Below are 25,366 nucleotides of genomic sequence, written 5' to 3' on the forward strand. Positions count from 1 at the left end.
GATTAAGTGAATGTTAAAGGTTTGGAGGGAGAAACCAAGTTTCTAACAGAAGCAACTACGGGAAAACAATGGAGCCAGGTATGTTCCCAGAAAGCTATTCTACTGTATGTGAAAACATGTGTTCTGAAGATCTTATGTTTTAGGATTACCTTATACGATCTTCTTCATTACAATGTTCCCAATTTATAGTAATGTCTTTCCTTGATTCACGCTGCATGTAATAAACTAATCCACCACTTGCCTAACTCCATGCACATTACTCACACACACGTTCACCACTCCAAATGTCCTCAATGTTTGCACAACCACATATTTGCAATCTCATTTTTTCATAAACCCCAGCACACGTACACATGTATACATCCATTTCCTACCTTCATTCATGACCACACCTTTGTTTGATTTTATGCCAACAACTAAGTACTGTATATATATATAATAAAACATATATACGTAATATATATATTAAGTAGCTAATATATATATTAAGTACATAATGTATATATTAAGTATATAATATATAAATATATATACATAGTACAGTACTAACACTTAGCGTGCATATGATAACAATTAAAAGCTATGACATGTTTGCAGTGTTAGTTTCTCCTATAGAAACTCTTTGACATGAGATTTGGGCATATGATATTTAAGTTTATAGCCCTCGTTTTTCTATATTTATTTGTCCAGAAGGTAGATTAAGGACTTTAATTCGATGAGTCACCCTTTAGGATGAACCTTGATGATAAATTCTTGACTAAAAATTGTCCACCTATCTCATCAATCCCCGAAGGATTGCTATGACGTTACTATGAGTCAAGTTCTTTTTACCAACTCAATGCATATCACAAATCAATCCCTCAAGGATTGCTATACCCCCTTTTTCAGCTAGTACGTGGTTTCAGAAGTAACATTTCCCTATCTGCGTTATTTTATTTACGCAGTCTATTTTATATCACCACCACAACGTACCTCTGAAAAGGGCTATCAAAGAAACCCCCGTCTATTGATTAAATATCGAAAGCCCATGATAGGGGATCAATACATATAATTGGGTACGTTGACTGCATTCCTAATGAAGATTGTTTCTCGGCATTAGGGGGAGATAATATACTACTCCGTAGCTTTTTGGAATGCCAAGAAATTTCATAAGAATAAAAACATCTTCATTATTTAAATCCATGTACTAATTAGACTAAACTGGAAGTTCAAAAGATAATCTATTTGCAATTTTAGCAAATAATCTGCCAAATACATCTATTGATCATAATAATCATAAAAGAAGTGACTAGGTCCTATATCCTTAGACCAAACATATCTATCGATACTCCTTGACACTAGAAGTGTAGGAGATCTATCGGTGAAAGAGATATGGATCATAATACTAGATCTAGTAAAGAAATATTGTCACTCTTGAAATAGCTTGAACAATTATGTCCTGCAGACGTTCGTCCAGATGACGAAAAACCCTAGTAAATTTTATAGGTGCACCAAACAAACGTAATACTAGGGATGCGGAACGACCAGATCAAAATATCTTTGGGAAATGTCTAGAATCTGGTTGCTTTAGAAATTGCCATTACTTTTGCAAATATGGGAGTTTTACAAAAAAAAAAAAAAAGGTTATAGTTGTCGACAACACAATTGCCATTACAAATTGCTCGTCATATGATAATCCGGATCCAGAGTTAGGCACCAGAAGTGTCATGACTATTTAACATAGAAAGGAGCAATTAAGGCATAGCTCGACACGCTAAAATGGATAATTCTCTTTATAACAATACACCATTTGAGCGTTAACCCTGAAGGTTACAAATAGGTGTGTGCATGAAAGAGAAATAAGAATAATGAGGTGATGAAGCGAGTTTGTAGCCTATGGGTTCACGCAGAGATCCTTAATTGATTTTAATCAAATATACTCTCCCACGGTAAATGGTATTAAGTTCCGCTACACAATACAATTGGCAGAATACTAAATTTAGATATGCAGTTAAATTTATCTTGAGAAATCCCTGATGGATTCATAATTCTCGAAATGAGGATTTATTTAAGTATTATTATGTGTCATTATTTACTCTTTAAAGGGTTGCGAATGGAGTTAATATCCTCATTGAAGGAATAATATGTACCATTGTGTGCTCGACAAAGGGTTGATAATGAACTTATTATCTCAGTCAAGATTGATATTGTAAACATCAATGAAATATATAAAGAGCTCGATAATGTCAGTTCATGTTTAAAGACTGAGACTTTTGAAATAAAAAGCTTGTGAAATCTATAAGTATTATCTCGACTTGAAGATCGAGTTTTTCTTTGAAGATTTTTTTATATATACACCAGTCAGCCTACATCTAAAAATGCTTTTTCACATGTCTATATGCATATAAGTGTCATGTTTTTATCAAACTAAAGGTTGCCTAATAATCTCCTGAAGCAGATAAGGAACCTTTTTGGACTCGAAGTCCCTTACTTCATTATTGTTGGAGCACCATTATAGAACCAGAAGTTCCATAATCGCAACATATTTGCGATGAAATTGCTAGCAAAATCTAGTGCTCCCCCTACAAATGAAGTACTTGAATAATGATTAACATATCCTCCAGTATCTTCGAGATACAAAGACATGACATTTATGTAAGAAACCATGATACGGTTTTAATAGGCTACTTGGGTACTGACTGTTTTGTTTGATCCCCGCAATGCCGAGTCCAAACTGGTTATACAATGAATTTCCCTAAATGTTCAAAATGAGGACAATAAAACCTGTGTTGCACAAATGTTATATAAGCTCTAGAAGAGCCATAAGATTATTGTACACTACTCTAGTGACAATCCAGAAGATTTGTCTAATCCATCTCTTCAAATTTTGAAATATATGTAGAACTTGAAGATTGTTATCTTCAGGGGGAGACGGGAAGTACATTTACTCGAATCAATCCGGAAGATTGAACATAAAATCCTGAAAATTAAGTCATAAAAGACTAACAGTTGCGCACTATTTGCAACACATAAATACATAAATATCATGTACTCTTTTCCTGACTAGTTTTCTCCCATTGGGTTTTCTAGTGTGGTTTTTAACGAGGCATGAGTATGATATAGTAATGACAATGGGGAAAAGTTACAAAATAATTGCTTAAATGGACAAACCCCAAATCCTGAAGATTATGCAGTTTGCGCCCTGAAGGCTTATGGTTGTACTCTTTTTCCCTTAACTAAGTTTTTCCTACAGGGTTTTCCTAAGTTAAGGTTTTTAATGAGGCGACCAAATAGAATAGATGTTTTTACATATGTCATTGGTAGGGAATACCCCGACCGACATGCCTTCGTTCTTTTTCTTACTTGTTTTGCAGGGTGCAGGTCGGATTTTCATAGAAGGACCCGGTCGGTACCCGACCGGTTACTGCCCGACCGGGGTGTCAACCACCGAGCGGTAGCCCTTAAGCGAGAGTGCTGACTAAAGACACGTGGCGGCACTAGATAGCGACAGAAAGGGCACCCGGGAGGATGACACGTGGTTGCTACGTGGGAGTCATGCCGACCAGCCGGATTCTTGTCTTAGGCTCCGCGGCTATAAATACCCACCAAAGCAACAGTGTAAAGGACTTTTGGACGATCGATAGGTTGTATGCAGAGAATCCCGACCGCATCCAGTCGGTACTCGGTGCGACCAAGTAGATTGTACTTAGGACCTTTACCGGATTAATAAAAGACCTTTTACTTGCTTTAATTGATCTGGACTTTATTGATAGTTACCGCACACACGTGGTATTTACATGATCAATCATGTACTCTTTTCTTCAACTAGGTTTTTCCCACGTGGTTTTCCTAGTGAACTTTTTAATGAGGCATGAATATATTTTCTATTGTACTCTTTTCTTGTCTAGGTTTTTCCCACCGGGTTTTCCTAACAAGTTTTTAACGAGGCAAAGTCGTGGCCAAATAATGTCCAATGGGGAGTGTTATAAATGATATTAAGTGTGAACATTATTGTAATGGTTATAACGTTTGTAACAGCCAGCATTATTACTGTTATTAATACTAATATATTATATATATGTTGTATCCCTTCTTTTGTAATGTGGATGAATGAAAGATCAGTCTTCCCTCTCCATTCTCTGTATTCCTCTTCTTATTGATCGCTACTTTTTTCTATGATTTCTTAATAAAACTAACTGATAACTGAGTCTTTTTTAAAACTTCAACTTAAAATTGCTAACGAAATCGATGTAGCTATTACAGATTAAATTAACTGAATTAAATCAATTAACCAAAATTATTATAATTAATTTCAAAACCCTACATCAAAGGAGTAGAATGAGACTCATAGCCTATGGAGGGTGGGATTGAGTGGAATGGGATCCATTCATCCTTAACCAAATGTTAAGAGTTCGATCCTTGGCTTTGGGTATGGAGCAACCTTAAATCTCCAAGCCAGCTGTCCCACCCAAAAAAAGATGTCTACAATTCAGGGAGGGGATTAGTCATTATGTTCGGAGGAAATCCTAGGTACACCAAAAAAAAGAAAAATAAAAAAGGAATAGAGGTCAAATTAGCCATCGAGCGTAACGTGAAAATGCAATTGGACCACTCAACTAATAAAAAAATTGTCAATTACTCAAATAAAAGTAATTTGTCCCAAGTGACCTGCAGTGGCAAGTTACCAACATGTGATTAGTTAAAAATTAAAAAAAGGTCTCCGATCATCACCATGAATCTGGAGACTGAAGACGCAAGTTACCAACAGGTGATTAGTTAAAAATTAAAAAAAGGTCTCCGATCATCACCATGAATCTGGAGACTGAAGACAGCCATGGACGCAACGCCAACAATGAGAGAGAGAGAGAGGTCACCGGCCGGAAGCACCACTGTTTTGCCACCATCGAACTCTTCACCTTCTCTCCCACCCAAAACACCGCCATCAGCACTACCACCCCCGAGCCGAGCCAAAGATCGAAGTAGCACCACCGCCATGACCGGACATCCTACTGCCGACACCGTCGCCATTCACCTCGCCGTCACAACACCAATCGACGATTTGCAGAACACCCAAAGCTTCGTCGTCATGTTTCGACGGAACTGTGCTTCGCCATCAGCACTACCACCCTCGAGCCGAGCCGGAGATCGGAGTAGCACCACCGCCATGACCAAACATCCTACTGCTGACACCGTCACCATTCACCTCGCCATCGCAACATCAATCGACGATTTGCAAAACACCCAAAACTTCGTCGTCGTGTTTCTCAAAGTTCCGTCGCTGCCACTATTCTTGATCATAACGCCGTCCGCGTCCGCCGAGAGGGGAACCGAGAAGCCTAACCTCACCACTGTTGTCCCCTCTTTCGCTTCCAGATCCATGGAGACATGACAGTCTCCATGGATCTAGTCGTCTCCAACTGGTCGTAGACCCCATATTTTTTTTTGTTTTAAAATAATTTTTAATTTCTTTTTAAAATTTTTAATTAATTACTTATTAGTAACCTACCGTTGCAAATCACTTGGGACAAAAGACATGACTTTACAATGTTAGATTATCTAATTGTATTTTTTTTTTTTTTAGTTAAGTGGCCCAATTACATTTTCACGTTACTCATAGCCTAACGTCAACACTTATCTATGATAAAACACATCTTTCAACCCATGATGATATGAGAATATATTTTCCCAAAAGGATGAAGACACCTTTGCCGCAAGTCCGCAACCACACTTCAGTGGAGGTTATACAATGATGCACATGGAACTCCCAATTCTCAAAGGTAAGCATTTTCACATCTCAAAAATATTTCCTCTCAAACAAAAATTCAAATTAACATTTCATAACCGTTACCCTAATTTTAATTTTTTTAAATTAAAAAAAAAAAAACCAAAATCATATTTTTCTATTTAATTAAATTATAGACTATTTTAAATAAAACTGAAAAAAAAAAAAGAATAATATACTACATAAGAAATGAAATATCCATTTAGTGTAATTAAGCCAAATACTAAGCTAGAAGAGTAGTAGTCGCAGTTGTAAGCCTATCACAAGCTCTTTGTACCTCATGCCTTTCGTCTATAGTCATGTTATTGCCCTCTGAAGCCTGCAAACAAAACAAGAAATAAATCTGTTGGCATCTAACTGATTTAGACTACTAATAAAATGGCATATCACAAAACAGAGTAAGATCAACAAGCTTTTGTGCAAGGCGGCTAGGCATACCAGAAGAGCGACCATGTATTCTAGAATACTGTTGATTTCCGGCTTGCATGACGAGAAAACTCGCCTCATTTTAATATCGCTGTGCAAAAGCAGGAGAACGGACACGCTTGCCACGAGAGTGCTCTTGTGGTTGATTTGTGGAAATTCGTGATGGTAAGACAACGGGGGCGAATGATTTTCAGCCAATACTGATCCCATCTCTTTCAACACTTTACTTAATAGCCTGTTGCTCCTTTGAAATAGGAAGAAGCAAGGAAGAAGATAATACTGACTTCTCTTTAAACTCAAGCTGGAATTCTGCTCATTAACTTCTCCAGGAAGATCCTACATCAATAGTAAGATTTTACTCTAGCAGTTAGACTTTACAATTTCAGTATGTATTATTGATTACTTCGAATACAAATATTTTTTTTTTTGAGTACTATTGACTCTATTACAAGGTAGTATATGTTCTATACTTTTTCTATCTGTTGCAGTTCAAAGAGTCAATACCCCACCACCGGAGTTCGATCTTGTGACCTTCCCTCGAGGAGAGGGACAAATGTTCCAATTGAGCACAAGATGCTTGGCACAAATTACTATTAATACGAGCTAATACCCAATTTAGTCATCGACTATAGTTTTTCTCGATTTAGTCATAAACATCTTTTTTTGTTGCTTAATTAGGTCATCAACTTTGATGGGTTTACCCAATTGAGTCCTATGTTAAAATAGTTTGGTAATTTCACCTCTATTAATGCCCAATTTAGTCCTCGACTTTAGTAGTTTTACCCAAGTTAGTCTTCGACTATATAGTGGTTTTACCCAATTTGGTCATCGACTATAGTGATTTTTCTCGATTTAGTCCTTGATTCTAACAGCCAAGGACTCAATTGGTGTAAAACCATCAAAGTCGAGGACCTTATTAAGCACAAAAAGACGTTTAAGACTAAATCGAGAAAAACCCCTTATAGTTGAGGACTAAATTGGGTATTAACTCATATCATTAGCTAGCTAATTTAAAAGCGGGTTAATGGAAAGGCTTTATCTAGCTAGGAAATACTAGACTGCAAGGAATGCAATACAAAGAACATCAAATGCAATTATTTAGTGTCATATATGTGTGGCCAAGACAGGTGAAAAGAGAATTGAAGGAAGTAAATAATATTTAATACTTACAGATGCAACATCTAGTAAATATTTTGGAAGGACACGGCTGAGTTTGTCGATGCTCGGTTCTGAAAGTTTTGTTGGTGCGGTGTCTATTGCAGTAAGTATCCTTAGAAGAGCATTCATGTTATCTACTAGTGGGCTAAGAAACTGAAACAAATAACAAGATGTTATCTCTAGTAAAATGTTATAGAAAATATCATGAATCTGAATAAACACACTTACAAAACACTTATATTCTAATGGAATGACAAGAAAAAGTTCCCCAAAGTGCACGAAAAATTAAAAGGTAAGTTGGGGAATAATATAATTTAGTATAGAATTTAAGCAGACCACGGTTAATCTCAACTCACAATCTGATCAGTAATTACTCTTTCCACCATCTGGAAAATAAAACAGTTATCACCAATCTGTGACAAACAAGAACAAACTGCACTAGTAAGCGACCGAAAGGATACACGGATTGATTTCCCCTCATGATTATCTGCAAAGGATCCAATTGATAGGTTTAACCATTAGCAAAATCGCTGATTTGGTGTTAAAGATAAATTTAATATCCAAACTTGGATAACACAATTAAGAAATTACCAGGATAAGCATGGAGACGTGAAACCAAAGTGATCAGAAAACTAATGTAATCTGCAATCTGGATGTGTCCTGCTTTATAGGCTGTGTGCAGAACTTCTAAAATACGAAGAACTAAACATGGTTCAAGTTCATGAGCTGCAATGATGTGAGAAGAAAAGCAGAATGTTATACAATATTAACTAACTATTTGTAGTTCTAGCTCATGGTTGGTCTTATCTTCCATACTTGTTAACTACATGTTGAAAATGAATTATAAATAAATAAACAAGTTTTTAAAGAAACAACTTTCTTCTATGTACATTGGTTGCCTTTTTTCAGATTCCCCTTAATTAAACCAGGTGAAGATTAAATAAGATATTTTACTCCAACATTATGGACGGCTAACATTTTATACCATGCCATTAATAAATAATGGTAGTAGTGTAATAATGAGAACTGAGAAGTTCCATAAATGAAAATTGTGGCATACAGATGGGGACTACTTACACAGGCAACATGAAACCAATGACTGAAGTATTGTTGAGTCCAAGATAGAGAAGTAATATAGGCAGCAGAGGGAAAGTTCTTGAATATCTCTAGAAAGCGTCATGAAAGGGCCATAGCTTACGCCTCCTAAGGTCAACGAAATACTGTTAATTGGAAGCAATAGATATGAATGAATCGGGAAACAAAGAATACTCAGGTTGGAATCAGAATGAGGAGCTGTCCTAACCTTCATTGCAAGTTGTGCTATAAAAACCTCGTAGTATGTACTGCATCTCATCATATTCCTTTGCAAATGGGGAGTCAAACTCAGCCGTTTGTCCTATGCGAAGTTGAAGACGCAACACAGTCTGGATAAAGCAAACCATACTATTAAGGAGAAAAAAGATGACAATTGAAGCTAAAGATGGTGACACGTAGACTGCTTGTCCCTCTTTAATTTAGACAAGCCTCCAGAGTTAATGGGAGCAAGGCAAATATGTACCTTAGAAGAGAGTGGATGTTTATCACCTAAAACAATTAGCAGAGAAGGAAGCTCCCTTATCCAAGTAATCTGATAATGTAGCAGTTCTGGATCACTTGTATCCAGGTAAAGCCAATCATGTTCCTAAAATTTGTACAGGGAAGTTGAGATTAGATTCACGCTTAAAACATTATTAGCAACTGATTATTAAATGTGTTTTGAGATTCCAGAATTAATGATGTCATTTTACAGTTTCACACCTCCAAGAAAAGGAAAGGGAAAAAGAAAAAAGAACATATTGCTGCTATCCAACATGTTTCTGCAGAATATGATAATTTAATGAAAAGCATCAAATCACTATCCCTATGTATTGTTTAGTTTACATTAAAAATTATACAGTGGCAGACAATTTTTGCAGAAACACTCAAAGAACACAACTGAGACCACAAGGAATCTTACAGAGAACATCATTTCTTCAATTGCAGAAAGGCAAGCTAATTTCATCAAAGACTCCGGGCTGCAACTTTTGAAAGCCTTAGTAAAAGCCTGCAATGACAGTACAAATTACGGAGTATAACTTTATGAATAAAATGCAACATTTTACAATATATACCAAGGATTTGTACTACCACATCCCTCTATCACAAGGATCTTCGGATCTTATCACTCTTTAGAAACAGATAGACAACTAAGCATAAAAGAACAAGTTTGGTCTAAAAACCTCAAGAATGCGAGACTTCCAAAAACCAGAAACTCGCATAATAAGTTCTGGGGTGAATGACACCAATGCAAGCAATTGCTTTTCATGAATCACCTTACTAGACTCCATGTGGTGGCAAATCTGCATAACGTGAGCAGGCTGTTACTATATGTGCAATATAAAGCACTACCCAAAAATTCCATATCAACTTATCAAGGATGTTTTCAAGATCTAATTGAATTGTGAAAGAAAATATAAGGAATACCAATAAAAACACAGGAGGGAAAACTTAAAACTTTCTGATATTGTAGAAATGCATCATTAAAGAGCATAACACGTAAAGATAGCATTCAAGCTTGAAATGAATCTGCAGATGAGATACCAATGGTTCAAACATATGTTTCCATTTCTCAAACCATAAGAGATGAGATGCAAATATTTTTCTATCCATTTATTTAATATAAATAATAAATAATGAATATAAAACATCCAGGATGACTATTGGTACACGAATGAGTTTAATCATTTAAAAAAAATCATAACTGAACCTTTTCAGAAAGTGAAATTTCAATGAACTCAAGGAATTTCTCCATCAATGCAGGGGGAGGGTGGTCCCAATGACTTATCTTCAAAAATATTTCTGTAATTACAATATTCAACTTGAAATAACGATCATTTTCCTGCAATGCCAAAAGTAGAAGAAATCAGAGGAAATAATGGCACCAGAGAAGTGAACAAGGAGAGAGACAAAAGCAACTGCACGTTCAATGTTATCATCATTTGTGATTGTATTTCTTATTTCTTTTCCTTTAATGGGTGTGTGTGTGTGTGACCGAGTGTGAGAGAGATTCCACGACAATTCATCCAGTCTTTTGTTTTTTTTTCTACTTAAACAACTAAAGTTTACATATTGATAGTAGATTACAACGAGTTATCAAGTGCATTATCTCATAGGAGTTAGGAGTTATGTCATATCTTTGTCCTAACCTAATATATTAATGATAAATTTCCTGCTTAATTTCCTAGAACTATTCAAGGGTTGGTTTGAGGCAGGAAGTCTTTTACTTGCATGCTTGAAATTTTTATGGAAAAATAAAATTTATGTTTTGGCAATTGGCACAAGTACGAGAAAGGAAAACATGTTTTTTGCAAAGGCTTACTATAGCACATGTTTAAGGGAAGTGAACAAGAACTTCTCATAGTTTATGGAATTCATGCTACCCGAGTTCAAGTAGCAAACTAGCAACATCAAATGTAAAGACTTGAAATTGGGACTTTAACAATGAAAGTGAAAGGCCAAAAAAACATTTTAAATCCCACAAGATTTGGACAAACTGCATACGCAACTTCTTGCATTTCAAGTCCATCAGTAAATGATTCAAATATTAAATATATACTTCATAGTACCTTTCTAACAAAAAATTTTCTTGTTGTATTATCTCCTTTTTCTAGCATAAAATACAAACAGAAACTGTTCTCGTTTTCAATAGGAAATCATACCTTCTTTGAGAGGTCATGAGTTGGATTGAAAGGAAACTCATCCCAATGCTTTTTGAGTGCCAGCAGTGAAATTCTTTGATCAGATATGTTAACATGTGTGTGATGGTAAGGAGATTCAAGAATAAAGAATCTGACTAGAAGATCTATGTTTCGAAGTATAAGTAGCATACAATCATAGGACTGTGTGTCCATTTGGGGCATGTTATGAACCAAGGGATCCTGGAAACAACTAACGAGAGCAGGTAAGAGATTCTTCAATTTCTCCACAACACCAGAACTAGAAAGCCCTACAGAGAATATGAGAAAGGTTAAGTACTTCAGAATTCTTATCCACAACGAACACTTAAAACCCTATTTGTTTGATATGAAACAAGGGAACAGGATGAGATAAAGGGGCAATCCAATTAACAAACATAAAATTTCAGATCAGAGCACCAGTCTCCCTCCCTCATTCACAAAAATAGGAAGATGAGAGAATGCATATAAGAGAAGAGGGGGGAGGGGAGAAAGAGAGAAGTGGGGAACCAAACATAGGGAAGAAAGTCAAGAAACTGGTAAGATTGTCATGGTACAATAATTTTTAATTTCTAGAGATTGTAAATAAAAATAGTAGCAAAGGTATTTTTTACTGACCAGAGGAATCACTTGAAATGTCAGGAACAAAAGCGTGCAATGTCACTTGAACAGGAATATCCTGCAAAAGTTTAATTTGACCATTTGGAAGACAGAAGAATAAATAAATAACCAATGAGCACAACTTTGGCCAACTTTAACATATAACAACCTTTGAACAGAGCATCTTGCTCCAGTCACAACAGCATAGAGAATGGAAGTAACAACCCCAAGGGATATGATCAATAAAAACAATCGAACTAGCATAACTCCCCCAATTTTCACACAGAATAAAGAATAGCAAACCCAATAAAATAATCTTATTTAATGCATTTTAAAGACTAAAATAGAACATATTGATACTGTCACAACAGAGATTGGCAATGACAATAGCTTAAGGCCTATCAGCCTATCAATAACAACTGCAGTTTAATCTTTAATGCACATCAAATATTAAAATTGACACACAAATCCCTACAGACATAGCATATTGCTCCAATCTTAACTCACAACATAGAGAAGGGCAATAACAATAGCTAGAGGGAAACCAGAAACACTTAAATAACTAACAAAACCAATCCACCTCATCACAAAATTATATTTATAAAAAAAAATAAAAAAAAAAAATAAAAAAAAACCTAAACAATTTTGCACAAGTCTCTTTAATGCATTTTGAATATTTAAATAAACATAAACAATCTTCATTAAATTAATACTTTAGTACCAAACGTTAAAAAATATGGAGTAATAATTAAACTAGAAAGGGTTCATAGCACATACCTTCTTATCTGACAAGTCACCAGCACTCCTATTTTTGAATGGTAACAATGATAAACAACGAACCAACCCAGAAAGACCAGTCTTTATCTTTCCCTTATCTTGCAGGAAAAATTTGTTTTTCTGCAAAATATCTCCGTAATTTTGGAGAATCTATAAATTTACAATTGAAAAGAAAAAAGGTCAGAAAGATGAGAACAATAAACATATGGAGAAGAATATAAGGTTGAACACAATCATCAGTAAGAACCAAGAAAACGAAGCAACCCTAAAAGACTGTGTAATAACATTATGTATTGGTAACAACCGAAAATCAACAGTAAGTCCGATACAGGAGTCCCCAAAAATGAACAATAAAGCATAAACAAACAAAGATGTATGTATTATGTTTCAACAACTAAATCAGGCAAGATTACTTTATTGACTATAGTTTGCGAGTCTAAACTAAAATTGAAGGTAAGGCACCTTAATGTATTTGAACTATACTTGTACATGCAGTAGACAAGGAAATGCATCAACGAATTCGCCAAGTAGCAATTAAAAATGTATGAGCAAATCCATTCACTTAAAGAGAAGGTTCATCAACCTTTTCTGCGTACATGGAAAATGTAGATGGATAATTCTGGATGACAAGGTCAAGAAATTTGAAAGCCATTAATCGCACTTCAATTGCTAAATTTGTCATTGCGCTGAATATGTACACCATTATCAAGGATATAAATGGCCCCTTGCCATCCTGGAACAAGAGAAGAAAATGTATAGCTGTTGTTGATTTATTCAAAATATAATGAGATAAACTATATGAAAATAAATTGAATACATTCCTGTGCACAGCATTCACTTAAATCATAGCAACCACACTCTCTGTTCAGTGATTAATGAATACTACTCCTGAATTAACTAGGGAACTACAAAAGCACATTCGAGAATACCTCTACACAGCCAGGAAAAATCACTGACTTGAAGAGTTGATATAGTGTTTCACGAACCAACTTATCATCATCACTAATCCGTTCACGCAGTTTCTCTATAACAGCAAGTTTGTGCAGCTTCAGTTCAACTGGGTATTTAAGAAATATATCCTTGATTCCAACCAATGCATCTGAGATGAAAACACATAATTATGTAAACTTCTACTGAACTCATAAACGAGGTCAAAAAACTCTCATCCAAGATGCATTTAGATTAGTCTTATGATCAATTGTTTTTCAAGTTGAAGTCTCCTCACAAGTTAAATGTCATATGGGAGTACCTTTACGGACTCTAGCATTGTGATGACTTGTTTGCTGAAGAAGCTCCTTCAGGGTTAACCCTTTCTTACTCACAGCTAAACCTGCCTTCTCAAAAGCTACACTCTGCTCGGGAAGAACAATCGCTGTTCATGGAGTTGGGACACACAATAACAGTTTCATCAACTACTTCAGTAGCCATTGCCACTTATTATGCTAGTCCAACGAGCTCAACATAATTTAACATTTTTGGCAGCAAATACTACTTCTAAACACATAATAGGCTTTCTCTTTAATATATATATATATATATATATATATATATATATTACCTTTGGATTTGATTTCCGTGTTAGTAGAGTTCTTTGGCGGGGGCAATTTTTGACCAACTTTTCTTCTTATTTTCTGAAAAATCAAAATCAAAATCAAAAGAAAATGTTGCATTTGCGTATAAACAACTGACCTTGAATTTTATCTCAAACTTCTAAACTGAGCGAGCAAATTGAAAGAAATACTTTGAAATCAACGCCGCGCTTTTGCTGCTTCTTTGATTGAGCTTTAGACTTCACCATCGTGGTAGAGATTCTGAGATTTCAGCTGTCCAGGATTGGGAATTTGGATGAAGTGATGATATTATGAGAACAGAGGGTAATGTGGGTTTAGGGTAGGAACAAGTTATTCCACAATTAATAGTTAAAAATTCTAATGTAGTAATGTGCAATACTATATAATTCCAAATCAAAAAATAAATAGAAAAATACACTTAAAAAAGTCTAAATATAAAATATAATAATCTCACAAGTCCAAAATAAAGTCTCCAAAGATACAAAGATACTAATTTTCTAAATGTCAAATTGCCAATGCCAAGTCTAAACAGTAAACACACAATCAAACTTTTTAAAGCGGAAAAGCGCACTAAAGCGACAAGGCCGGGCTTTGCTTTAAAGCGAAAGCGCAAAGCGAAGCGTCGCTTTTTCACAAAAAGCGACGCTTTAAATATATATAAATTATACATATATATAGTCAAAAACTTCAAATATTTATGCAAAATAACATCCAAAATAAGTCCTAAAATGATAAATACTCAACTAATTAACTGTAAATTGTAATTTTCAAAATTTATAAACTTATATTAACTCTTAATCTTGTTAGATATTATCATTTATTCATTTAATAAAAATAAATTATTAAATGTGGTAAGATAAAAGTCTAAAACACAATAACACTATGACACTAACACTCTACTGTCTACACTCCTAAGTCCTAACAAGCTACTGCCTACTGCCTAACTCACATAAATCAAGGCTTCAACTCACATATAAATAATATAACATATGTATCTTCCATCTTTACGGAAGAGGAAAAAAAAAAAAAAAAAAAAACTAAACAGCGATACCAGTCACCACTCAGCAGCGTGAACGGCGAGCAGGACAAAGGACTCGCGAAGGCGGTGGTCGGCGAGGGCAGTGGTCGGCGAGAAGGAAGAGGTGGAGAGCAGCTTAGAGCCTTAGAGAGGGGTTGAGCCGTAGAGGAAAGAAGCGGCAAGGGTTTTTTTCTCTGCGAATCTTCTCCTCCAGTCGCGACTCGCGATATTAGCTTAGGTTTTTTTTTTTTTTTTTAAACTGACCGTTGACTTGCGCTTTTCGTGACAAAGCAACGCCTTTGTGCGCTTCACCACTTCACCGCTTCCGCCGAACAGCGCAAAAGACGCGCGCTTAGTCACGAACCTGCGCCTCACCAAGGCGAAGCGATTTCGGATCGCTCGCGTCGCTTTTGCGCTTTAAGCGCAAAAGCGCTCGCTTTTCATAAGTTTGCACACAATACAAACACACTGCCAAAGTACCGAACTCCAGAATTAATTTTCAAATACTAACAAGTATTCAAGTAACAACAGAGTCCATTGTATGAAATATGTAAAAATTTAATGTATGAAATCCGAGAGTCTTAGCAATGCAGCGTATAATGTACGAAATTCCTTTTAATTTTAATATGAAAAAAAAAACAAACAAACAAAAAAAAAAAAAAAAATTTACCTTGAGAGTTGGAGTTATAGCGACTATGTGAAGAAGAGCCGCAGAGGGCTGACACCTTACTGGCTGAGTGACTGAGGGGCGAGGATGAAGATGTGAGGACTGAAGAGACAGGGCAGGGCGGAGGGCGTGAGGAGTGACCGCCTGACCAGAGTGTCGCCAGCCGCCGAGGATGGAGGCCGGAGGGCGTGAGGCGCAGATGACCGTGGAGAAATGTTCGTACGTCGTCTGGGATACTCTATTTTGTGTGTTTTTTGTTTTGTATTGGGCTTCTGCCTATTGGATTGGGTCAAAACATTAAATGGGCTAATGGCAGAATGAATGGGCTGACTGACAGTATTTGATATATATATATATATATATATATATACTAGTTTTTTTACGCGCATTGCGCGATTGAGATAATGCCCAATATCTAACTCTATAATAAAGCAAGAAGTTTTGCCAATCATTATTTCCCGCCCAATGAAAACAACACAGTTTTGACAATAGCAGATTTTTACATTTCATTTAATGCAATTTCTAGGTAGAGAAGCTGCCCTTTTACTAGGTAGACTCAATCCAAGAGAACTAAATGCTGTTTATACTGTTTTACAGCTATCTAGGAGGTTCCCATCTATGTTTTTTGTTCCATTTTAAATTTGAATTAATTACACATTCATAAATACATAGAGAAGCAAACCTGCAATACTACTAATACATCCTAATAAATCAGATCTATTTTAAATTTAATTGAACATAAGAATAATGAATCTGCTCTTGGAATCTGAAACGTTTTGTTGGATCTTCATACTTCCAAGACACTTTGTTTTTTTTCGAAGGGGCATAGAACAAACCGCAATATCTGATTGTAAATCTACTATAAATATTGCGGTGTAATCAGATATTCAACCCCACAAACGAAAAACTTTCAAATTAACTCTCAGAATTTTGCTGTAAAAAGCCCCTCAGAATACATTTTGCTTCTCAGGTTAGCCCTCCCCACAGGAGGAGAGGAGCAATAAGAGTCCGATTGGTCCAAACTTACGAATCTGTGAATTGCAAGGAGGAACAACAAGCAAGAGCAAGGAATAGTCTTTTCCCTAACAAACAGGTAAGATTAATGTTTCCATTTTTTTCATACAAACTATTCTGACCTGCATGTTTTGTTAGTAACATAAATAAATTCTTTGCTTTTATATTGGGTACATACATACATGAAACAATACCGAAGGATGATGTTGTAATGTATTGCAATGCTTATTAAACTGTTGAATTTCTCTATTTCTCTATTTGCATCTACTGGCATCATATCTTAGTTGTTCCTGATTTTCCTTTATTGGTATTTTTTGTTTTCTTTTGACCTAAACAAAAATTCAGGTACAATAGTGCAAACTGTAATACAATCAACTGGCAATGACAGTTTCAGCAAGCAAATATTGAAGACATTCTAAATCTTGGGCATGCATGGAGCATTTAGTTTGAAAAAGATGTAACACATTAAGTAATTTTTTGAAACTGCTCTTAAACCATATCCAATCTGATTTGGTTATATGATTATTTCTGCCTGTTTTTTTTTTTTTTTTTTTTTTTTTGATTCCTATTGCAAATCATATAATTTACTATTTTTTTGTGTGTTTGAAAAATAAGTGGGGAACATAGGTGATGAAGTAAACAGTCTAACAATTGCTGCTCAAGGAATTGTTTAAGCTGGAGCAAAGTATCAAACAAACTATACCCAAAACTGTTTCATATTTAGGTTACTATATGCACATTTAATGTAATATAAAAAGTATGAAAACCATGAAATTAAGAAATAATCAAATTTGTATAGCAACATACTATAAAAGAATTTTCATTTTAAAAAAAAAAAGGGAAAAGAATAGTAGGGAACAAGAATTATTTTTGAGGATACTTTGTTTCTCAAGCTTAATTTTTAAAATATTTTACTGAGCTAATGCATGTTTAAACATCATCTGCTAATAAAAGCAATGCATGCAGACACATTTAAAAATGAGTAGCAAAAGCTTCTACAGAATTAATTCTAGATCACCTAGAAATGGACAACAGAAGATATTTAAAGTGTTTTAGATAGCAAAACTGACAGAATAGTTTGAGTTCTGGAGTATTAGACTGAACATTAGGAACTCTTGAATTAAGCATGCAAACTAACATATAAATGAAATTCTAGATGAGTAGTGTTATTAAGCAAAACCATTGATAGAAAATTTATACAGTAAATAAAATAGATATGAAGCCCTAGCAGTCAAGCTATCAATGGAAGATCTTTGCCATGTAAGACGTGTGCATGATTCAAAAACTATGCAGAATATGTATTCTCCAAATTGGTAAATCTACAGACTTAGGATACCATAAGGAAATATGGAATTTCAAGTATAAGTATAAATGCAAACATTATTTGTAGCTACGAAATCATAAAAAGAAAAAGAAATCAAAATGAAGTAAATAAGACACCATAAGTAAAGAACACTCAAAACATACGTAACTATAAAATAAAGAAAAATCACAATGAATTAAATAAGAAACCAAAGTAGTTCATTAAGTTGGAAAATAGTTCTAACACAACTTCTGTCTAAATTTTAGTATTTTGTAAGAAGGTGAACTTTTTTTTTTGAAACCTATTATTCCAGCTTGAAAAAAACATACTGGAACCAGAGTATACCTATTGTTCCATGTTGAAAGAAACAAAATCTTAATAGTTGAAATTTTGAACAAAAAAAACTAAACATTGCTTTCATTTTGAAGAAAAAAAATGAACCAAATCTGGAGAATTGAGATTTCAACTAAAAAAAACAAAGTTAAACTAACTCTAAATTTATTTTGAAAAAAAATAAACTTGAACCAAGGTGAGATTCTTTATAAATAAATGAAATGGTGATTTTTTTTTTTAAACAAGCATTTTCAAAATTTTCTAGACATGATTAACTATGAAACACTATTTTAAATCTACCAATATCTGGCGGTATAGAATAGAAAGGTGATTAACCAACTTGGTCTTTAAAAAACAGTATCAGAAAAGTATTACATCATTTAAAAAAAATTGTTCTTTAAAGTACAAAGATTGTCACAGAAGCAATTTGTAATTCTTATATGAATTACTACCATAGAAGATAAACCTAAGGCACAAATATAAACCTAAGATAATTTAAGTACTAATGGCAAAGCATTATCAAAAAAATATAACAAAGATAATTTACGCATGTATAAATTAAACTTACAATGTTTTAAAATCTAAATCTGGACTTTGTCTTATAGTGTTGTTGACCTCTCTGTTCTTCCACCTGCAATAATAAAACACACATTCAAAGATGAAATTAAACACTGTGCAGTTAAATTGTCCAAACTCAAGACAATAATTCATTTTCGAACACTGAGCTAATTACAAACATACATGCATCATAAAATGAAAACATATAATGTAATGCCCACAAAATATAAGTATTCTACGAAATAAATACATAAAATTAAAAGAGTTTACTTATCGTACTAAGGCATTCTGGAATTAGGTTTGTGAACTAACATCGCGAAATCAGCGGCAGTTGAGTATAATCGGCTAGCAGAAACGAGATAGGGTTAGGTTTTGGATAATGAAATTTGCGAGTTTAGGTCAGAAATTCAGGTATTTTGTAAGCATAAATGTAATTACTATAGTCTAGGGTTGGATTTGAGAGCTTCGAACAGCGCGATATTGTGGATAAAAGCTTAACCACGGTCGATAAACGACTTCTGATCCAGATACAAACAAGGATAGCCATCGGAAACCATGGATTACAGCTTTGACAGGACAAATTTGTGAGAAGCGAGAAGAAGGTTACAGACCGGAGAGAGAGAGGCGGAGGAGGCGGAGGAGGCGGAGGAGGCGAAGGGTCGGGCAGGGATGGTGAATTATGCGGCTGAACTATGTTTTTATACCCCATAGATTTGGGTCGGGTCTAATATATTGGGTTGGGTTATGGTATTGGGTCATATCATTTGGGCTTAAATATCATGTATGTATAGTGAGGCTATTATTGGCCTGATGTATATTATTAAATTGTTGGTCTTTTTTTTTTTTACTTACAAATTTAGGATGTAGAATGGTGTAATTAGATATGTTATGTGTACTATATTTTTAATTTAATAAACATACATTATTTTATATTATATATAACATAATGTACATTACCATTATGCAAGATAAAAATGTGCGCATATTAATAGTGTATTTTTTATAACATTTAATAATTTTAGTTATATATATTTTGTAGTTATATCAGAATGTTGTTAAATCCTTATATGTAACAAAATTTTTAAATTATTTTATATGTTACGGTTGGTTTGAACCACGTGTAAAAAAATTTTATTGTTAATTAGTTTGATATTCGATTATTTTTCCTATTAGTTTGCAATTGTTGATCAGAAAATTTATATCTCAAAGAATTTCAGTGATGGCATAACACATATTATAATTATAGATGAGTTATTAGTCATTATTAATAATGTTATTATTATTAGCTTTTTTCTTTTTATTATTATTATTAGTATTAGCATGTACTGTATTATCTATACTTATAATTTTTAATATTATAAAATTAAGGTATAATTTTGAGGATTAATTCACAATGAACTTTAAGGATTAATGCTTGATTTAATTATTTTTAAGATATGATCAACAATAAAATTATTAAAGTTTTATGCAGTGCATCTCATGATGGAATGTTATAATTTAATATCATAATAGTTCAAATTTGGAAAAATTTTGTATTGAGTTAGATTTTAATATTAAAATATTAACTTTATAACATGTTGGTTTGTTATTCAAGAATCTTGGTGGCTCAACTAAAAACTTCAAGAAACATAATAAGCAATTCTTTAATAATATTTGATTTTATAGTTCTGTTGTTGAAAAAAATTTCACTTTAATAAATAGAATAATATGATGTTTGATTTTTTTATTTAAATCATATTCTTAAAGCATTATGATGTCACATTTTTTATTATATATATGACACCACACAGGTGGAGTTGAATTATTTAATATTCTTAAAACCGTTACTCATATTAAAAAAATATTTAAGTTTGACAATAAAGTTAAATTACTTTGTAAACAAATAAAGGATTTTTCTTTATGAATCGGAGTAATAGAATTACTGGATTCACAAGTAAGTTAGAAATAGAGCAAAAAAAAATAATATAGAGATAAAACAACATATGATCTCATTCGATGCTTAATTGATTATAGAAAAAAAAAATCAGCAACAAACAATTGTGTAACTGTTTTTAGCAAGTGTAATTAATTACATTATTTGACTGTTTGTTAAACTTAATAGATTACCAAATACTGAAGAGGTACTAATCTTCATGGTCACCCCATCTGAAAATTAAATGTAATGGATGTTCTATGATTTATTATTTTGGAATAAAATAATATTTGCATTATAATTATATTTAACGTTATAATACAAAGTCTTAATTTATGAAAAAAAAAACAAATTATTTTAGTAAAGAAATAAAACTTGGCGTAATGGGTTGAAGATAGAAAAAATTTATTGTAAGAATATACTGAAAATATTCCTAGAGGGTTAAAGATGGTCTTAGGGTTAGGAGAAAATATTTTATTGGGTTCGGGTTTTATTGGGTTCGGGTCCATGGTCAAGAAGAAAATAGTACTATGACTGTAGGTACATACCCCCATGTGAAGCGATTTGGCGTTTGTTTGGTTTTGATATACAACTTAGGGCTCCTTCAGTGGAAATGTTAAGCTTTCACCTTACTAATCAACAGAGCGTGGTATTTGCAGATGATGATCCTGTTGAGAACATTGTTAATAGACCCACTATAGCACAGAGCATGTTCTTGCAATGGTTTGAGGTGAACAAGATTCGTTTAGAAGAAAGACCTTAGAAAATGGCAGCCACGGAAAAAAGGGTTCTCAATCGGAAGGATATTCTATGTCCCGCCAGCGACTGGAGAAATCTTTTATTTGAGGTGTTTGTTAATAAAATACGTGGCCCTACAAGTTATACAGATATCAGGACTGTAAATGGTGTCCACTATGACTCATTTCGAGATGCATGTTATGCAATAGGTTTAGTTTGCAATTGTTGACCTGAAAATTTATATCTCAGAGAATTACAGTGATGGCATAACACAGAATATAATTCTAGATGAGCTATTAGTCATTATTAATAATGTTATTATTATATGCTTTATGCTTTTTTCTTTTTATTATTATTAGTATTAGCATGTACTGTATTATCTATACTTACAATTTTTAATATTATAAAATTAATGTATAATTTTGAGGATTAATTCACAATGAACTTTAAAGATTAATGCTTGATTTAATTATTTTTAAGATATGATCAACAATAAAATTATTTAAGTTTTATGCAGTGCATCTCATGAATGGAATGTTATAATTTAATATCATAATAGTTCAAATTTGGGCAAATTTTGTATTGAGTTAGATTTTAATATTAAAATAGTAACTTTATAACATGTTGATTTGTTATTCAAGAATCTTGGTGGCTCAACTAAAAACTTCAAGAAACATAATAAGCAATTCTTTAATAATATTTGATTTTATAGTTCTGTTGTTGAAAATAATTTCACTTTAATAAAGAGAATAATGTGATGTTTGATTTTTTTTTTTTATTTAAATCCTATTCTTAAAGCATTATGATGTCACATTTTTTATTATATATATGACACCACTGTAACACCCCGTGTTACGGCCTTCAATCCCGGATTAATTATTTAATTAATCCCGTTAATAATAATTAAATATGATTTAATTATGTTAGGTTTACCTTTAATTAATTAGTAAGGTCCGCCATGAACCGTGGACCCTTGCCCGAATAAGAGTCTTAAGCCTATTAGGAATAAAGGAAGTAGGCCTTTTACTATTCAGATTACGATTAGGATCCTCTTTAATTAATATGGTCCACTATGGACCATGGGCCCTTATCCCTAAAACAAGCCCTAGCCCTATAAGGAATAGAATTAGTAAACCCATACCATTCAGGCCCTAACTAGGAGTCTTAAATATATAAATAGGGAACTTAGGAGGCACCTAGAATCCCCACCACAATAATCTCTCACCACCCAAAGAGTTCCAAGAATCCCCTTAGGAGAAATCAAGAAATCAAGAAAGCTTAAAGAAAGATCCTTCATAGCCAAGGAATTAATTAAGGCTAAGAGGTAACCCATGTCTCAACAAAACCTATTTTTATAGTTATGATCCCCCCTTAGGGTTTCCCCTTATTATTGTGTTTTATTGATTGGTGATGATTATTATTGGCGATTGGTATAATGATTCCATGAGAAATCTTGATAATCTTGATATTGGGAGATTCTTGATAATTATGGTGTTCTTGATGATTATGTGGAGTTCTTGATGATTATATGTCGTTCTTGATAATTGTATGGCGTTCTTGATGTTTATGTCTTATTCTTCCCGAATCTTGCAATTAGAAGACGAATCGTATTCTTGTTGATATAAAAGTGATTAGAACCCTAGGTTGTATCGTATGATATTATTCTTGGATTATCGGGTGGGGAAATCGCATGTTTGGGTGTTGATTATGTTTAGAAAAGCATGATAGGTTATGTGTCGTTCGTTTCTCGTATTCGATCCGATAATTGTCTACGTGTTGTCGTTAATTGCGTTGTAAAGTGTCTAAGCATGGTTTCGGGTTCCACAACGGTCCCCGGGGCGAAAGTATGTGAAAAGAGTCAGTGGGGGGTAGGTGGGGGGGTAGGGGACCCGCCACCTACCCACGGCCGAGAAACACTGTTCCGGCAGCGGGCAGCCGGCGGGCGGGCAGCTGCCCGCCGGCGACCCGCTGCCCGGAACAGTATTGTCCGGCGGGCAGCCGGCGGGTGGCCCCCCACCCACCGGCTACCCGCTGGAATTTATCCCCTTTCGGGACCCCGGCTTCCCCGTTTGATGTTCCCCCGTTCCCCGTGGTGTCCCAACGGACTCCGTTTATCGTGTCTATGTCTAGTTTGATGTTTCGGGTACCGTTCGTAGGTTTATGAGTCTAATATATTGCATGCTAGATGAATTGGTATCCCGTTGACCTAGGTGGAAGAGGTATGAACCCCTTAGGACTATTCTTAGTATGTGATGGATCACGCATAGGTTTTGTTATACGTTTTATCCCCCTTCCCAATGTGTAATGTTGGTTGCATGTGCTTGTTGTGTGTTACGTGTGCGTGTTACCCCAATTCGGTTGCGATCAGATTGGTTATCCTGAGCTGCGGTTCAGAAGCTGGCTGCGGTCAGATTGATACTCTTGGGCTGCGGTCCACCGTTTGGTTGCGATCAAACGTTTCTATACGAGCTGCGGTTCGTCCTCTTTCCTGGCTGCGGTCAGATGCCATTCTCTTGGGCTGCGGTCCACCGTTTGGTTGCGATCAAACGTTTCTATACGAGCTGCGGTTCGTCCTCTTTCCTGGCTGCGGTCAGATGACATTCTCTTGGGCTGCGGTCCACTGTTTGGTTGCGATCAAACACTATGATGAGCTGCGGTTCATCGGTCGGTTGCGATCGACCCCCCCGTGTTGCGATACGGGGCAAGGTGCTGCGGGGCCGTGTCAGAGCTATATGCGCTGACCCTCATGTATGGGCATGCGATTGGTCCTGTGGCGCCAACAAAGTGCATTATGTGTTGTGATATGGATGAGTTGTGATTAAGAGTGCCTTGGGGATGTGACTATGGGTTTTATGTTGGGGATTGTTTATGTTGGGTTATGATTATTGTTTATGCTTTGCCTTATCTGCCTTATCTGTTGTGAACTGCATATGCTTGTTATAACTGTTGCTTGTGTCTGGCTTTATCTGTCGAGTCATTCCCGGTTTTAAAGCTAGAGTTCGTAGGATATATCTTCATGCTCAAAATGGTTTTCGTATATCTATATATATCTCTATATGTATTGTATTTCAACGCGTTGGAGTGGGTTACCAGCATCTCTCGCTGAACAGATATATTTGGCTTTCAGGCACAGAAGATTAAGTCACGGGAGCACGCTAGAACTCGGAGTGTAGAGATAGATAGTTTCCCTTTCGGCCTGCGTGCCATGTTTATACATTATGTTTTGAGGATATTAGTTAGTTAGCCTGTGCATCTGGGTTCTCCAGCCCAGGTGTGGCATAGCACCCCGAACACTTGTATTATATTCTGGGATTTAATAAGATTCTACCTTTATTATAAGCTTTAAAAAGTATTAAAAATCTGGGGTGTTACAACCACACAGGTGGAGTTGAATTATTTAATATTCTTAAAACCGTTACTCATTAAAAAATATTTAAGTTTGGCAATAAAGTTAAATTATTTTGTAAACAAATACTCTATTTTCTATACTGTATATATATCATACTATATATATAACCGCGCATCGCGCGGGTGCACCTACTAGTTTTTTTAAATAAGTATTTTAAAGTATATCAATGCAAGATTATATTGGAATTGTTCATGCATAGATAATTGAATGTTAAATTTGTGTATTTAAATAGGCAATTCTAAGTTTACAAATGCAAGATAATATAGTCAAGATTGATTATAGTTGTCAATAAAATAATTGTATAGGTATGGTTGAAACCAAATACAGGACATAAGGGAGAGAAAATAAAAATTAGGGCATAAATTATTA

General features: G+C 34.6%; 1 protein-coding gene across 7 annotated transcripts in view; it reads right to left on the reverse strand.

Moving 5' to 3' along the window:
- Positions 1–5,902: 5,902 nt before the first annotated feature.
- The window catches only part of LOC109160228, a 35,484-nt gene continuing 16,020 nt past the window's right edge, over positions 5,903–25,366 (reverse strand). Inside the window, exons 1-22 of one of the 7 annotated variants that reach the window (XM_019308471.1) lie at positions 19,377–19,594; positions 19,218–19,283; positions 18,949–19,011; positions 14,216–14,297; positions 14,033–14,105; positions 13,724–13,846; positions 13,404–13,573; positions 13,058–13,207; positions 12,475–12,624; positions 11,716–11,776; positions 11,083–11,369; positions 10,131–10,262; positions 9,604–9,723; positions 9,342–9,428; positions 8,904–9,026; positions 8,649–8,769; positions 8,423–8,548; positions 7,937–8,071; positions 7,702–7,832; positions 7,358–7,498; positions 6,200–6,523; positions 5,903–6,080 (exon numbers count right to left, since the gene is read on the reverse strand). In XM_019308471.1, coding sequence (XP_019164016.1) covers positions 5,985–6,080; positions 6,200–6,523; positions 7,358–7,498; positions 7,702–7,832; positions 7,937–8,071; positions 8,423–8,548; positions 8,649–8,769; positions 8,904–9,026; positions 9,342–9,428; positions 9,604–9,723; positions 10,131–10,262; positions 11,083–11,369; positions 11,716–11,776; positions 12,475–12,624; positions 13,058–13,207; positions 13,404–13,573; positions 13,724–13,846; positions 14,033–14,105; positions 14,216–14,272 — 2,607 coding nt within the window. In that variant the 5' untranslated portion in view covers positions 14,273–14,297; positions 18,949–19,011; positions 19,218–19,283; positions 19,377–19,594 and the 3' untranslated portion in view covers positions 5,903–5,984. Of the gene's footprint in view, positions 6,081–6,199; positions 6,524–7,357; positions 7,499–7,701; positions 7,833–7,936; positions 8,072–8,422; positions 8,549–8,648; positions 8,770–8,903; positions 9,027–9,341; positions 9,429–9,603; positions 9,724–10,130; positions 10,263–11,082; positions 11,370–11,715; positions 11,777–12,474; positions 12,625–13,057; positions 13,208–13,403; positions 13,574–13,699; positions 13,847–14,032; positions 14,106–14,215; positions 14,298–15,096; positions 15,278–15,733; positions 16,012–18,948; positions 19,012–19,217; positions 19,595–25,366 lie in introns of those variants that run through there. The other 6 variants (XM_019308468.1, XM_019308474.1, XM_019308472.1 and 3 more) reach the window with 6 other exon arrangements.

Source organism: Ipomoea nil, unplaced genomic scaffold, assembly GCF_001879475.1.
Source record: "Ipomoea nil cultivar Tokyo-kokei standard unplaced genomic scaffold, Asagao_1.1 scaffold2845, whole genome shotgun sequence".
NCBI lineage: Eukaryota > Viridiplantae > Streptophyta > Magnoliopsida > Solanales > Convolvulaceae > Ipomoea > Ipomoea nil.